At 39.4% G+C, this 14,201-nt stretch overlaps 1 protein-coding gene across 1 annotated transcript; it reads right to left on the minus strand.

Annotated features, from left to right (window-relative positions):
• Window positions 1–205: 205 nt before the first annotated feature.
• On the minus strand, window positions 206–10,848 carry LOC117660859 (collagenase 3-like). Its single transcript, XM_034409179.3, has 6 exons — window positions 10,664–10,848; window positions 8,953–9,176; window positions 8,710–8,855; window positions 4,822–4,947; window positions 3,436–3,597; window positions 206–595 (listed from the first exon to the last, which is right to left on the minus strand). The coding sequence occupies exons 1-6, from the start codon at window positions 10,778–10,780 to the stop codon at window positions 567–569; spliced, it is 804 nt and encodes a 267-aa protein (XP_034265070.2). The 5' UTR covers window positions 10,781–10,848; the 3' UTR covers window positions 206–566.
• Window positions 10,849–14,201: the final 3,353 nt, after the last annotated feature.

Genomic DNA, 14,201 nt, shown 5'->3' on the forward strand with positions numbered 1-14,201 from the left:
TTCCATCACTTTTCTATGGAAAAAAAATCTAAGGCCAAATCAAGATTTTTGACATTCAGATTAGATATAAACTGCAACCATAGGCTTATAGTATATATATGCCTATTCCTAAGGTTTGGGAATGACAGAAAACTGAAAATATTCAATGTAACGCACAGAAAACTGGTATCTAAATAAATTTGAAGGAAATTCTATAACTCAGAACTTTTTCTTGCTCAGCAATCCTTCTGAATGTATTTATTTGTTTCAAAAAAATAATGCTTTTTAATCACATGGAAAAGTAAGTTGGTTTGAAAACACAATTAGAATCATTCATTCAGTCTTTATTATTACAATTCACAATATTGTTGTTCACAATTCTTGCTTCAAAATTTCATGAATCCTTGTGAGTTTGTATAGGTAAAATCATGGAATCACGGAGTTGGAAGGTACCCTCGAGGTCATCCAGTTCAACCCCCTGTTCAGTGCAGGGATCAGTAGAGAATCTCAGACAGACAGACAGCTGTTCAATCTCAGACCTCCACTGAAGGAGAACTAAATGGGTTTCAATGCGAAATACAGCTGTTCTATTTTTTCCCCAAATTCCTCTTCCTTCCTGGATGAATGAAATAGGAACAAAAAGGAAGTAAGAACACACTCAAACAGATTACCTCAGAAATGGAACAAAATGGGAATGAAGGTGTTACAAAAATTGGCTCCCCCCAACACAAGGACATTCTAAATAAATCCTAATTAGACTGATGTTACCCCAGTCATACTACCCTCTTGCTAACAGCTATCCAAGTTTCAACTATATGACTGTGGGCAGGCATCAGAATCCTATAGTAGCCAGGGCACAATTTTCTACACAATTTTCCCCCCTACAAGGAGAGCTTTACTTTTACAGTCAAACAGGTGTAGGATTGCAGCTCCAAGTATATTCTTTTGAAATATACAACAATTGAATCATCACTGGTTTTGAAAAAAGTGGGAGTGCGGACATCAGTTGTCTATTTTCCTTGACTAGTTGTTCAATTAGTCCCTTGTAAACCTTTTTCAAATTAGGGGTTTATTGAAAAAAAATTGCTTATGTTCTTCCTTATTTGCTTTTCATCCCTTCTCCTTCTATCATTGATATAATCTCAGTTTAACAGGTTGCCTGGCAAGGGAAGATATCTTGTTACAATAGACATTATGTTTTTTTTTTTTTAAAATAGTCTATATCTCAGGGGTGAAATGCTCCCGGTTTGGACTGGATCGCCCGATCCGGTAGCGATGGCGGGTGGCTTGGAGAACTGGTAGCAAAGATCCCTGCCCCCCCCCCCATGCCCAGTTGAGCCACGCAATCATCAGAGGCTTTTTTTTTAAAGCATTTTTTTCTACAACCTCTTCAGCCGAAAAAATGCTTTTAAAAATAAAAAACAAAAAGCCTCTGATGATCCCAGCTGAGTTGCCTGATCGTCAGAGGCTTTTAAAAGCATTTTTTCTGCAACCTCTTAAGGTTGTAGAAAAAATGTTTTTAAAAGTTTAAAAAAAAAGTTGGCCACGCCCACCTAGTCTCATTACCCCCCCCAAGCCACACCCACAGAACCAGGAGTAACAAATTTTACATTTCACCACTGCTATATCTCCATTTAACATATTCTTGCCTATTAAACGAGTATTAGAATTGGAAGACTACAAGGATCATCTAATCCATCTATCTGCAATATGCAGGCAAACCAATTAAACCATCTGTAAGAGATAGCTAACCAGACCTTTTTAAAAAACCTCTAGAAATGGAGAACCTACAAAGGTCAGAGATAAATCCATACCTGGTGGACTCAACAGTTTTAAAATGAAATAAAATCCAAAGTCACTGATCATGCTTTAGATCAGGGGTGTCAAACTCAAGGCCTGGGGGTCAGATCCAGTCCATGGGGTACTTAGATCTGGCCCATGGGGCCACCCTGGAAACAGCGAAGGACTGGCTTGCGGTGCTACCGATGACCTCCCATCAACCCGTGCGCTCCCACAGAGAGGGCCTCCTCAGGGTGCCATCAGCCAATCAATGTAGGCTGGTGACCCCCAGGGGGAGGGCCTTCTCTATGGGGGCACCTACCCTCTGGAATCAGTTGCCCCCAGAGATAAGGAGAATCCAAGACCTCAGTGCCTTCCGCTGTGCCCTTAAAACCCACTTTTTCCAGCAAGCCGGGCTGGCTTAAGAAGAAATTTTTAAATGTTTTAAATTGGTTTGTGATTTTTAATTTTTGGGCCAAAATTATATATATTTTAATTGTTTTTTAATATTTATATTTCATGTTTTTAACTCTGGCTGTACACCGCCCTGAGTCCTTAGGGAGAAGGGCGGTATATAAATTGGAAATAAAATAAATAAAATAAAATGGGCTCCCAAATTCTGTTTTCGGCTGCTACGGCCTCTTGCAACCCTCTGCCAGTGAAAATGGAGCTCAGGTGGGCCTCACTCACCAGAGGGTGCTCAGGCCACCACAGGCACCCCCAACAGGAGTGATGTCAAGCTGGCCACACCCTCCCTTGCCTCACCAACCTCTGCCCCCGAGGTCAAACACAACCCTATTGTGGCCCTCAATGAAATCAAGTTTGACACCCCTGCTTTAGATCAATTTTCATCTCTGGCCAATATCTTTTCAGGAAATCCAGAATTCAGTTTGGTATTTCCAGTACAATGGTATTTCTATAGTCTCAGGATGATTTATACCCGTGATGGCAAACCTATGGCACGCGTGCCAGAAGTGGCATGGAGAGCCCTCTCTGCTGGTCAGATCTCTGTGGCGTTTCTTTCGTGAGCTTCTGTTTCCCTGCAAGTGACGAAACAGAAACTCACGAAAGAAAAAGATCTTACCTCGTGCTGCGCTGCTGGAGTTGGGATACCCTGCCTCCTGCCAGCCAGCTGGTCTTTGGGTCTCTGCTGCGCATGCGCACATGTCCATGCATGTCAGTGTGCATGTCAGTGCATGTCCATGTTCGTGCATGTCCACGCATGCGCACACCTTTCAGTTTGGGCATGCACATGCACGCAGTTTGGGCACTCGGTGTCTAAAACGTTCGCCATCACTGATTTATACTATGCTATCACCACTAAATTATCCACTTTAGTGCTATGAAGGTTTACATTATAACTAATATACCTATTAGTCGATTGACTAATATACCTAATATAACTAATGATTTTCTTCCTGTCCATAAGTTTTTCTGACATGATTAATTGCTGAACCGATGGAAATACCTCTAAAGAAAGAGCTAAATCTAACCGTGACCCAGTTCTGAAATATATTACTGGTTTTGTAGCTTGTGGATTAAAACCATTTTTGATTTTTGATTTTTTTTTTTTTTTTTTTTGCTAGACACTGAATTTTTAAGCAGAAGAGTCCGGTTAGCTATGTATCTTTGTAGCATAATTCTGAACAGGAAAAAAATTTTTCTCAGTGAAGTTACCATATATACTCTGAATTCCTCGCCGATCATCGTCTGGAAGACGAAAAGTGTTTGGATTCATGTAGGAGTAGGTAGGAAACATCAAGGCTCCAGGCACATTAGAGTGAGCTAGTCCCAGGGAATGCCCAAATTCATGGGCAGCAACAAGGAAGAGATTAATTTCTAAAACACAGAAAATGAGTAGGTTAATTATAAGTATTAGTTTTTCAGAGATGTGTATATACAATCAGATACGTCAAGAAAGCTGCGTAAAGTTGCAGGAGTTGTGCTTTAAGAAATATGGTAAAAGGTAAAGATTCGCCTTGCACATATGTGCTAGTTGTTCCTGACTTTAGAGGGAAGTACTCATCTCCGTTTCAAATCCGAAGAGCCAGCTCTGTCCAAAGACGTCTCCATGGTCATGTGGCCAGCATGACTAAATGCCAAAGGCGCACGGAATGCTGTTATCTTCCCACAAAAGGTGGTCCATATTTTTCTACTTGCATTTTTTACGTGCTTTCAAACTGCTAGGTTGGCAGAAGCTGGAACAAGTAACGGGAGCTCACCCCATTTTGCCGCACTAGGGATTTGAACTGCTGAACTGCCGACCTTTCGATTGACAAGCTCTGCGTCTTAGCCACCAAGCCATGCCCACCAAACCATGCCCATCTAACCGTAGTAAAAAAAATTGAATTTCACCACTGATTAAAACTACGGTATAAAGCTAGTGGCCTTCTGTTGTGAAAATAACCAATCACATTCCATTTAGACCTTGAGTTTCCTTACATGAAGAGAATAGATTTTATCTTTTTAAAGCAACTGGTTGCTTTGACATTTGGCAGCATTGAACTCCATGAATTTGTCATTGATAAAACAATGCAATGCCGGTAGTCCTTGTTGAATGACTATTCATTTTGGTGACCATTTGAAGTTATGGTCCTGAACGTAGGAGACTTATGGCGGTTCCTCCAAATTGCGGTCATTGAATTGCAATTCAGGCATTTGGCAACTGGCTTGCAATTAGAACATTGCCACATGCTAGCAGATACATAAGTCCCATTTGCCATCCTCACTAATGGCTTTTGACATGCAAAGACAATGGGGAAGCCAGCAGGAATTCATAAATGTTTGACCACATGACTGCAGGATGCTGTAATGTTGTAACAGAACTTTGCAGGACTTGCTGAATGACAGCAACTAGTACCCTGGTATGCTGGCAGCCTAACAACCATGTCACTTAGCAAAAGCGTTGTCAGTCCCAATTAAATGAAAACCACCTGAAATTTGGGATTTATATAAATTTATATTCTTTTTTGTTTCCATGCAACACTTGACGCGGGCAGTGAAAGTGAGGTACGTATATACATTGCATAGCAGAGATCTGGTGCACATATTTTTATAGCAAACCTCTATTGATGTTTGACCAGGTCTCATCCTCATCAAAATGAGCATCACCCCCTAGTCCTGATCCAGGAGCAAAAGCATGTGCCAGGACTCCACCTCTTCCATCAAAAGGAATGTTGTCACCATGTTCTAAATGAGAAAAGAATCGAAGTGTCATCAGCAATAGCAGGGATTCATAGCTGTTTAAAATAATGTGCAAATTCCCAGTAGGAACTGCTTGTTAACTCTGCGTGATTACCTTTGCTTTTGCTCTTTTCTTCCTTTTCATTTTTGTTATTAATTAAAAAGCAATTAAGCCAATATATAACTCTCTTCCTAGGACAGAGAAGCTATTGCCAGAAAGACAAACAAATACAAAGAAATCAGAGAATACTAGCAATAGCAATAGCACTTATATACCACTTTACAGTACTTTACAGCCCTCTCTAAGCGTTTTACAGTCAGCATATTGCCCCCAACAATCTGGGTCATCATTTTACCCACCTCAGAATGATGGAAGGTGGAGTCAACCTTGAACCTGGTGAGACTCGGACTGCCAAATTGCAGTCAGCCAGCAGTCAGCAGAAGTAGGCTGCAGTACTGCACTCTAACCACTGCGCCACTGTGATTGTTCCTACCTCCTTTTAACTCTGGCCCCCACCCACTCACCATTGGCCTAAATCAGGGGTGTCCAACTCATAGTCCACAGTCCAGATGCGTCACATGCAGACCATGCCCATCCCACCTCCGCGAAGGGAAAAAACATCACAAAATGTCACGTGACGCCAACGTGACATGGCGAGTGTGACACCCCTAGCCTAAATCAAGGGTGTCCAAGCTTGGCAACTTTAAAACTTGTGGACTTCAACTCACAGAATTAATTCCTCAGCCAGTAGGTTGGATATCTCTACTCTCAATAATGACATCGGAAGGTATGGGGTCACCAGAAGAAAGGTTGCTCACCCTAATCAAGACAGCTGGAACAACTGCAAGATCTATCACTTGGGAATGTCTCATCCTTTATCAGGCTGAGAAGTCACAATATGTTTCTGACATGGATGGATCCACCTATCTCAGCTGATTAACTGGCCCTCTTGCATTATGAGGACGCTAAAAGGTGTTTTCTTTTCCTGAAAACCAGCAGTGGGATTCAGCCAGTTCGCACCACTTCGGGAGAACCGGTTGTTAACTTTCTGAGCAGTTTGGTGAACTGGTTGTTGGAAGAAATCATTAGAGCAGAGAACCGGTTGTTAAATTATTTGAATCCCACCACTGATGAAAACCTATATGGAGAACTAAGAATTCTCTGCCCAATTCCTGGGTTTTTATTTGATTTTAAAAGTTCTTTTTTTAAAAAACAAGTTTTAAAAAAGATTATATTATATATATATTATAATCTGTTCCAATCTACTTTTTTTAGTTTCTCCAAATACAATTTGCATATTTCAATTTCTGTCATGGTCTTCTTTTTCTCTAATTTTTTATTTTATCTTAATTTCTTCTTAATACATAATATATAAATAATATTACCATCCGCCCTTCACATCCTAATTTCTTAAGCTTACTTCAATTAATTATCTTATTTCTCCATTTATAAAATATATTTCTCAAAATCCTCATCCCCCTTTTTTTAGCTATAAACAATGTTTCATCTTATTCAATTTTTGCATTGAAACCCTTTAACCAGTGGTGGGATTCAAATAATTTAACAACCGGTTCTCTGCCCTAATGATTTCTTCCAACAATCAGTTTGCCAAACTGCTCAGAAAGTTAATCCCACCATTGCCTTTAATTTAAGCAATATCGCTTTCCATTCTTAATTCCTGATTTCTTATTATAGCATCAATTAATTGTCTTATTTCATCACATTTCAAGTTTATCTCTTAATTTCAATTATTTTCATAAATGGACCAAATTACCACTTGGAGAACTAAGAATTCTCTGCCTAGTTCCTGGGTTTTTATTTGATTTTAAAAGTTCTGTTAGGTACCAAAAGATAAGCCAATTGAAGCATATTTTCCAAATTATCTATACAAATGGCTATGGAAACCCAGGAAATAGACAGCTTGATTCACTTTATGGATATACCACAAACAGTAGTCACAATTACATTTTCCTGGCTAATGGCCTGAAAATTTGCTTACTTCCTTAATGCTGCTTGTCTTTGTACATAATAGCTTTAAAGTTTAATAGTAACGTAAGCATGATGAGTATATACACTTAAGTTCATTAAGTCTTTTCATAAAATAGATCAGTCTTTTACAGCCTGAAAATCTCAAGAGCATTGTCTATAATATACAATCCACATCTTTGCAATTGCCTAATGTTGACATACAACATGCATAAAACCCATGAATTTTAATTTCCATGATGTATATATATGCAAGTACATTTATTGAGCAAGTAGTCCAGATACTTCTGAATAATTCTCATGAATAGACCATTTACATACAAACATTTGTATCTGTATGACTGGTGATTTAAGGTTTGCTGTTTTAACCAGCATCTGCTTCTAAATGTGCTTTCACTTTTCCCTAACTCTCATCTACTTTTATCCTTACTCCATCATCTTGCCTTGGCCAATAATGGAGCTAACCCATGATGGAACTAATTCATAAAAAAACTGAAAAATCAATCAATCAATCAATCAATCAATCAATCAATCAATCAATCAATCAATCAATCTTGATTAAAAAAAACTTGAAAAAATAAAATAAAATAAAACTAAGCCAAATACATTTAAGACTCTTGAAATGTTCAAAGCAATCTACTTGAAATGGCCCAGTTTTATCTTGCATTTGGAGCAAAACATATGAATTTTGAAATATTTAGCAGTCTTTGGCTTTGCAACTTTTGTACATGTTTATGCTTAATTGGTGTATGCAGGACCCAGTTTTAATTAAATAAAACAATGGACTACACTTTCATGTTATTTGAACAGTTAAGCTTAGCTAAAGTCAATTAATTTTATTTGTTTTACATATCATATTTAGAAACTGCCCATCTCTCTCATAAAGAAAATCTGGGTGGTATACAAATTAATCCCTCTTATAAGAAAAATGTTTTTTTCCCCTAGTTTTATTTATTTATGTTAAAACATATAGTGCCCTTCAAAACACGAGAAGCTGAAGAAATGAATTAAATCTCTCATGAAATGAGCGGCTACGTAGATTTGATTAAAAATAATCAAGATTTGATTAATAAATATATAAATAAATAATGGTTACAATCTTGTTCAATTCATTTTACCTTCCGTAAACAATCATCTTCAGCTTTAAAACTGTTTCCACTTTTTAAAATGTCTCTTCTAATGATTTCACCCCTTTCATAACTAAACCAACCCAATGGATCTGATTGTGTAGAAGTTGTCACCAAGTTTCATCATTGTAATAATTAAGTCATCATCAGATTGTCAGCATGGTAGAGACCACTTATTCCAATGATGTAGTTATGGAGAAGTAAAAGAATCAGAGGGGCGGCAACTTTCCACAGGAATAAGATGGGAAAGTTTGGGAATATTTTTTGTAGCAAGTAAAATAACAATCAGATGACATTCTCTATGCGGTACTGCTAAAATGGAATTTAGAGCTGACCTTGGGGACAGGAAAGGAATGAGCAAATTGTGAAAGGAAGTTCAGAAAAAAGATGATATAGTCCAAAGATGAAGAAATGGTGAGAAAGAAACTCTCAAGAATCCTGTCTTGATGTTGTTTAATATAAAATACGACCAAAAGAAACTTTGATAGGCTTTCAAGATTTGGTTATTCTACCTTCCTACAATAAATAACTCAACATTGGGTCTGTTTCTTGAACTAGCCTAATGTAATGTGTCAACACCCATGCATTGGCAGATGTGTGAGATATAAACTACAAATAAAGATTAATATATAAGAATAAGCAAGCTGATCTTACCCCTATTTCCGAAAAGAATTTCAATATCGGCAGGTCCAGTGGTTTTTCTAAACTGTAGGGGAGTCACATCACTCCATACTTTCACAGCATTTGCTATGGCTCTGTCCACCTGGGTTTTTGGCATGTCAGGGGTGTAGTTGTTAATCCTTTGAGTAATGGAGGAAAACACAATACATATCATTAGGAAGTAGACTTTTCCTTTTTCCTTCTCTCTCTTAGAAATCAAATGGAAATATAGCTTACCTGTAAGTCAATATATTTTTATTCCATTTTGGTGCTCTTGGAAATTTTCTATAGTCCAAGACATCTGGTACTCCACACCTGGGCTGTTCCATTACTTTAATGGTTTCGGTATCTATCTTCCCACTTACAGTCAGATGGAAGAACCTCTGCATTATTTTGATCCGTTCTTCTAAGGATTGCTTTATTACTTGATCAATTTGTGGGAAAAAACGATCAAGGTAAGCCTGCATTTTAACCAAGAATGGGGGGGGGGGATTAGAACATTTATTGTACCAATAAACATTTTAAATAATTATATAAATGCATGTGTATTGGTGACCAAACTCTTTGTGTCTTTGCCCATCCAGTCATTCTTCAATCCACTTTTGAACATTCTTCTTCTTATTATTATTATTGGTGGTGATTTAGGAATGCAATCAGTAGTGGAGACACTATTTATTTATCTGTTTATTTATTTATTTGTTCAACCTGTATGCTGCCTTTCTCCGAAGACTCAAGGTGGCTTACAATGCATTTAAAAACCATATATAAAACATTAAAAGTTAAACCATTAAAAACAATTAAAACCCATTCACGCCATTCATGGCCGGATCTCGCCAAATCGCAGCAGCGAGATCAATGGCCCCAGGCCTGCCGGAAGAGCCATGTCTTCATCGCTTTTCGGAAGGCCAATAGGATGGGGATAGTCCGGATCTCAGGAGGTAATTGATTCCAGAGAGCTGGGGCAGCCAAGAGAAGGCCCTCCCCCACGGGCCTGCCAGCCAGCATTGTTTAGCTGACGGGACCCTGAGGAGATCAACTCTCTGGAATCTTACCGGTCGCTGGGAGCTATGCGGTAGAAGGCGGTCTCAAAGATACCCTGGCCCTGAACCATGTAGGGCTTTAAAGGTAAAGATTAAAAAATAGAAATAGAATAGTTGTAGACTTAGACCCATGATGGCGAACCTCTGGCATGTGTGCCAGAGATAGCATGGAGAGCCCTCTCTGCTGGCACATGCACCATTGCCCCAAGTCAGATCTCTGTGGCGTTTCTTTCGTGAGCTTCTGTTTCCTTGCAAACGATGAAACAGAAGCTCACGAAAGAAAAAGATCTTACCTCTTGCTGCGCTGCTGGTGTTGAGATGCCCCCCTCCTGCCAGTCAGCTGGTCTTCAGGTCTCTGCTGCACATGCATGTATGTTCATGCATGCATGTGTGCACGTCCGTGCATGTGAGCATTCACACATGCACACACTTTTCAGTTTGGGCATGCGCATGCACACAGTTTGGGCACTCGGTGCCTAAAAGGTTTGCCACCACTGACTTAGACTATTTGGAAGAAAGTAAAATAAGATAGTTTAATTTTGTGCAGTAAAACAGTTTCGTGTGGGGAAAAACAAATAAGAGTCTTTGTATCTGTATCATTATTAAGAAAAACCTTAACAATAGGCAAGGCATGAAAGAAGAATTTTTAGCTCATTCCACAGCCTGTTAAAGCCTCAGTGCAGATGTAGTTTAGAATAGACCTTTCTTTTTCTTGCATAGTTCTTGAATATATTGAATATTGAATACATTGACTGCACCTCTAAAAAGAATCATGCATCGCTGCACTCTTAATAAACAGCATTTTATCCCATGATATATCCTCAACATGGAAACCTTTCTCAGAAGTCAGTGGCAGAGCAATTCTGCATTTTTATGGCCTCAGAGATAAGACCCGGGTGGTTACATACCTCTATGAATTTCAGGTCCTTGGTGTAGGATAGTGCAGATTGGGGCTTGATTAGTGGATTGGCAATGCTGCATGGCCATAGCATCAAAGCACCCAAGAAGAAGATCAGGTGATTCATGATAGAGCTTCCAAACTAGCTTTGAACAAGCAAGTCTTTAGCCCTCAATGTCTTGTAGCCCAAGAACACCGGCTTTTATAAGACTGAGTGAACAGTGGCATGTTGTAAAATTCCAGGTGACTCACTTTATGGCATTCTTCTGCTTTTTTCTCCCTGTTTCTGAAATATTTTTCTTCAAGTGTCAGAATTTCAAAATATTATCAGGAAGCACAGCTTGATATCTTTTTTTCTTCTTCCTTGTTGACATTTCCACTGATGTATACGTGCAGGAGGTACTTTATTTCTCCCCCTCATTTTCCATTTTTTTTCTTTAATCCCCTAAACCACAGGCTAAAGGGAAGTTGACTTTTCAAAATTCGGTCCAACATAATTGGGAATGAGGCAATGTTGTTTGACTTGCCCAATCTTTTTTTTTTTTTGCTTGCCACCAAGGCTCTGGATTTTGATATGTTTATTTTATGTATTTTTGGAATTATTCTCTCTTCCCCATTTTGGTTTTGTGGGTGTTATTTAATTTTAGGATGGGATTGTTAGTTGCACAGAACTTTTGGGATTAAACAGCATGCAAGTGTAAAGTAAATAATCAAACAAGCATTATCCAGTTTTGGTCGCCACAGTGCAAAAAAGATGTTGAGACTCTAGAAAGAGTGCAGAGAAGAGCAACGAAGATGATTAGGGGCCTGGAGGCTAAAACATACGATGAACGGTTGCAGGAACTGGGTATGTCTGGTCTGATGAAAAGAAGGATTGGGGGTGACATGATAGCAGTGTTCCAATATTTCAGGGGCTGCCACAAAGAAGAAGGAGTCAAGCCAGTGGTGAAATGTAAAATTTGTTACTACCGGTTCTGTGGGTGTGGCTTAGTGTGGGGGGGGGGGTTTAATGTGACTGGGTGGGCATGGCCAACTTTTTTTTTTTTACTTTTAAAAGCATTTTTTTCTACAGCCTTAAGAGATTGCAGAAAAAAATTGCTTTCAAAAGCCTCTGACAATCCCAGCTGAGCCGTGCGATCATCAGAGGCTTTTTTTTTTTTTACTTTTAAAAGCATATTTCTTAAATCAGAAAAGGGGAAGGTTCGGACAAGGGCTCTGAATCGGAGGCAGAGAAAGGGCCACCTGAGAGGTACGTGCTGCCTCCGGAGCCTCCAGAGTTGGATCTCAGCGAGGCAAGGGGAGCCTGTTCCCAGTGCAGGCGTGCGCAGAAGGCAAGAACAGTTAAAACAAAAGGGACGACTCGGGAGTAGGGCTGGGAGATGATTGGCCCCTCCCATAAGACTTAAAGAGGAGCAATGGCACTTGGGCCTTTGCAGGAAACAATGTTGTTAATTCTGTGCAGTTTAAAGTCTGAAGCTCTGTTTGATTCTGGACTCTGGGCGGCTTTGCCAATTAGGGCTTTGGCAGCGTGTCAAGGGAGATAAAGGTGGGTGATTATCAGCCTTATCCCGAAGGACTCTTTACAACTATTTGGGACTCATCTGTGAATAAACAGAATTCACAGCTGTTAAAATAAAACAGGGTTTTGGGACTACTCATGTGTTTTACTGGCTCAGGAAGCCTAGATCAGAACAGGCGGGTCTTCAGCCATTTCATCATTTGTATGAATACTGTGAGACTTCAACTGAAGAAAGAATGGGACCAAGCCAACAGTTCTGCAGCCTCTGTGGCATGTTGTCAAGCATTCAGCTGTTCTCTCATCTACCAGTTGTGAAACTTTGCAAAGCAGGCAATCAGGTTACATAGAGTGATGTGTAGCCATTTGTGGAATATTACCATGTTGTGCATCCTTTTTAGACATCCCAGAGTGAACAATCTTCAGACCTTCAGACTACCAAAATTTTATCTCTTTTGTGACTCAGCCACATCCCAGTTATAGTGGAATTCATCAAAGATGCTAACTTCTCCTCTTCTTTTTCTTCCTTTTCTGTCTTATACTGTTGAGAAAAAGAGTAGAGCAATTTCCCCATTACACATAGTCCTTGACTTACAACCATGATTTCTGTTGCTAACGAGACAACAGTGATTTTAATAATAGATTTTATCTGTTATTTATTATTTTATTCTGGAATTTTTAACTGAATATTCATTCAGTGTTTTTATTTGTTCTGGTCTCTGACTGTAATAAACTTGATTTGATTTGCTAACGAGACAATTTTTAAGTGAATTTTGCCTCATTTTGCGACCTTTCTTGCCACAGTTGTTATGGGAATCACTGCAATTGTCAAGTTAGTCACACAGTTGTTAAATGAATCTGGCTTCCCCATTGACTTTGCTTGTCAAAAGGTCCAAAAGGGGATCTCGGACAGTGGTGGGATTCAATTTTTTTAACAACCGGTTCTGTGGGCGTGGCTTAGTTGGGGGTGTGGCTTGGTGGTCATGTGACTGGGTGGGCGTGGCTATCTGCATCCTCACATTTATGCCCATTGCGGCATTCTTAACAACCGTGTCACTCATTTCACAACTGCTTCTCTTCATCATGGTGATAAGATAGGGCAAAAACGTAAAATGTGAGGACAGTCGTAAGTTCGAGGACTGGTCAAAAGTGCGAGGACCAGTCAAAAATAACTTTTTCAGCCCTCTGAGTAGTCCATATGCACAAAAGGACTACCCAGAGGGCTGAAAAAAGTGATTTCTGACTGGTCCTCGCACTTTTGACCGGTCTTCGCACTTATGACTGGTCATCATTTATGCCCATTGTAGCATTCTTAACAACCGTGTCACTCATTTCACAACTGCTTCTCTTCACCATGGTGACAAGATAGGGCAAAAACATAAAATGTGAGGACAGTCGTAAGTTCGAGGATTGGTCAAAAGTGCAAGGACCAGTCAGAAATAACTTTTTCAGCCCTCTGAGTAGTCCATATGCATAAAAGCAGTGGTGGGATTCAGCCAGTTCGCACCACTTTGGGAGAACCGGTTGTTAACTTTCTGAGCAGTTTGGCAAACTGGTTGTTGGAAGAAATCATTAGGGCAGAGAACCGGTTGTTAAATTACTTGAATCCCACCACTGCATAAAAGGATACAGCAATAGAGAGGGATGAAGGAAGGGAAGGGAAATTAGAGTAGGAATGAGGGTAAGAGAGGGAGGAAGAGAGGAGGAGAAGGAGAAAGGAAGAGGAAGTAGGAAGGAGAAGAAGAGGGGGAGGAAGAGAAAGTAAGAAGGAAAGAAAAGAGAGAGGTGGTAGGTTTGAGGAGAAAGATTGCTGTACAATAAAAAAGATGAAAGGGAAGAAAGCCAACCCCAAACAAATATAAAGATATTAAGATAAAGAATGAATTGTTAAACTTTAAAGAATAAAAGAGAACAAATATGAATAAATAACAATAATTAGAAACACACATACAAACATACAATATATTTTCTTTGAACAGAGTATTTGGCCGGTTCACAAATTTAAACAGTGTTTAGTCATTTCAATTAAATT

Source organism: Pantherophis guttatus, chromosome 5 (assembly GCF_059756535.1).
Source record: "Pantherophis guttatus breed Tessera chromosome 5, ASM5975653v1, whole genome shotgun sequence".
In the NCBI taxonomy this organism is placed as follows: domain Eukaryota; kingdom Metazoa; phylum Chordata; class Lepidosauria; order Squamata; family Colubridae; genus Pantherophis; species Pantherophis guttatus.

What these genes read in the sequence shown, in the direction of transcription:
- LOC117660859 (XM_034409179.3), bottom strand. Translation starts at nt 10,780, where the DNA reads ATGAATCACCTGATCTTCTTCTTGGGTGCTTTGATGCTATGGCCATGC. An exon ending in AAAAATATATTGACTTACAG is followed by an intron (nt 8,856 to 8,952) that starts GTAAGCTATATT and finishes CATTACTCAAAG; the next exon opens with GATTAACAACTACACCCCTG. An exon ending in CTGGTCAAACATCAATAGAG is followed by an intron (nt 3,598 to 4,821) that starts GTTTGCTATAAA and finishes TCTGTGTTTTAG; the next exon opens with AAATTAATCTCTTCCTTGTT.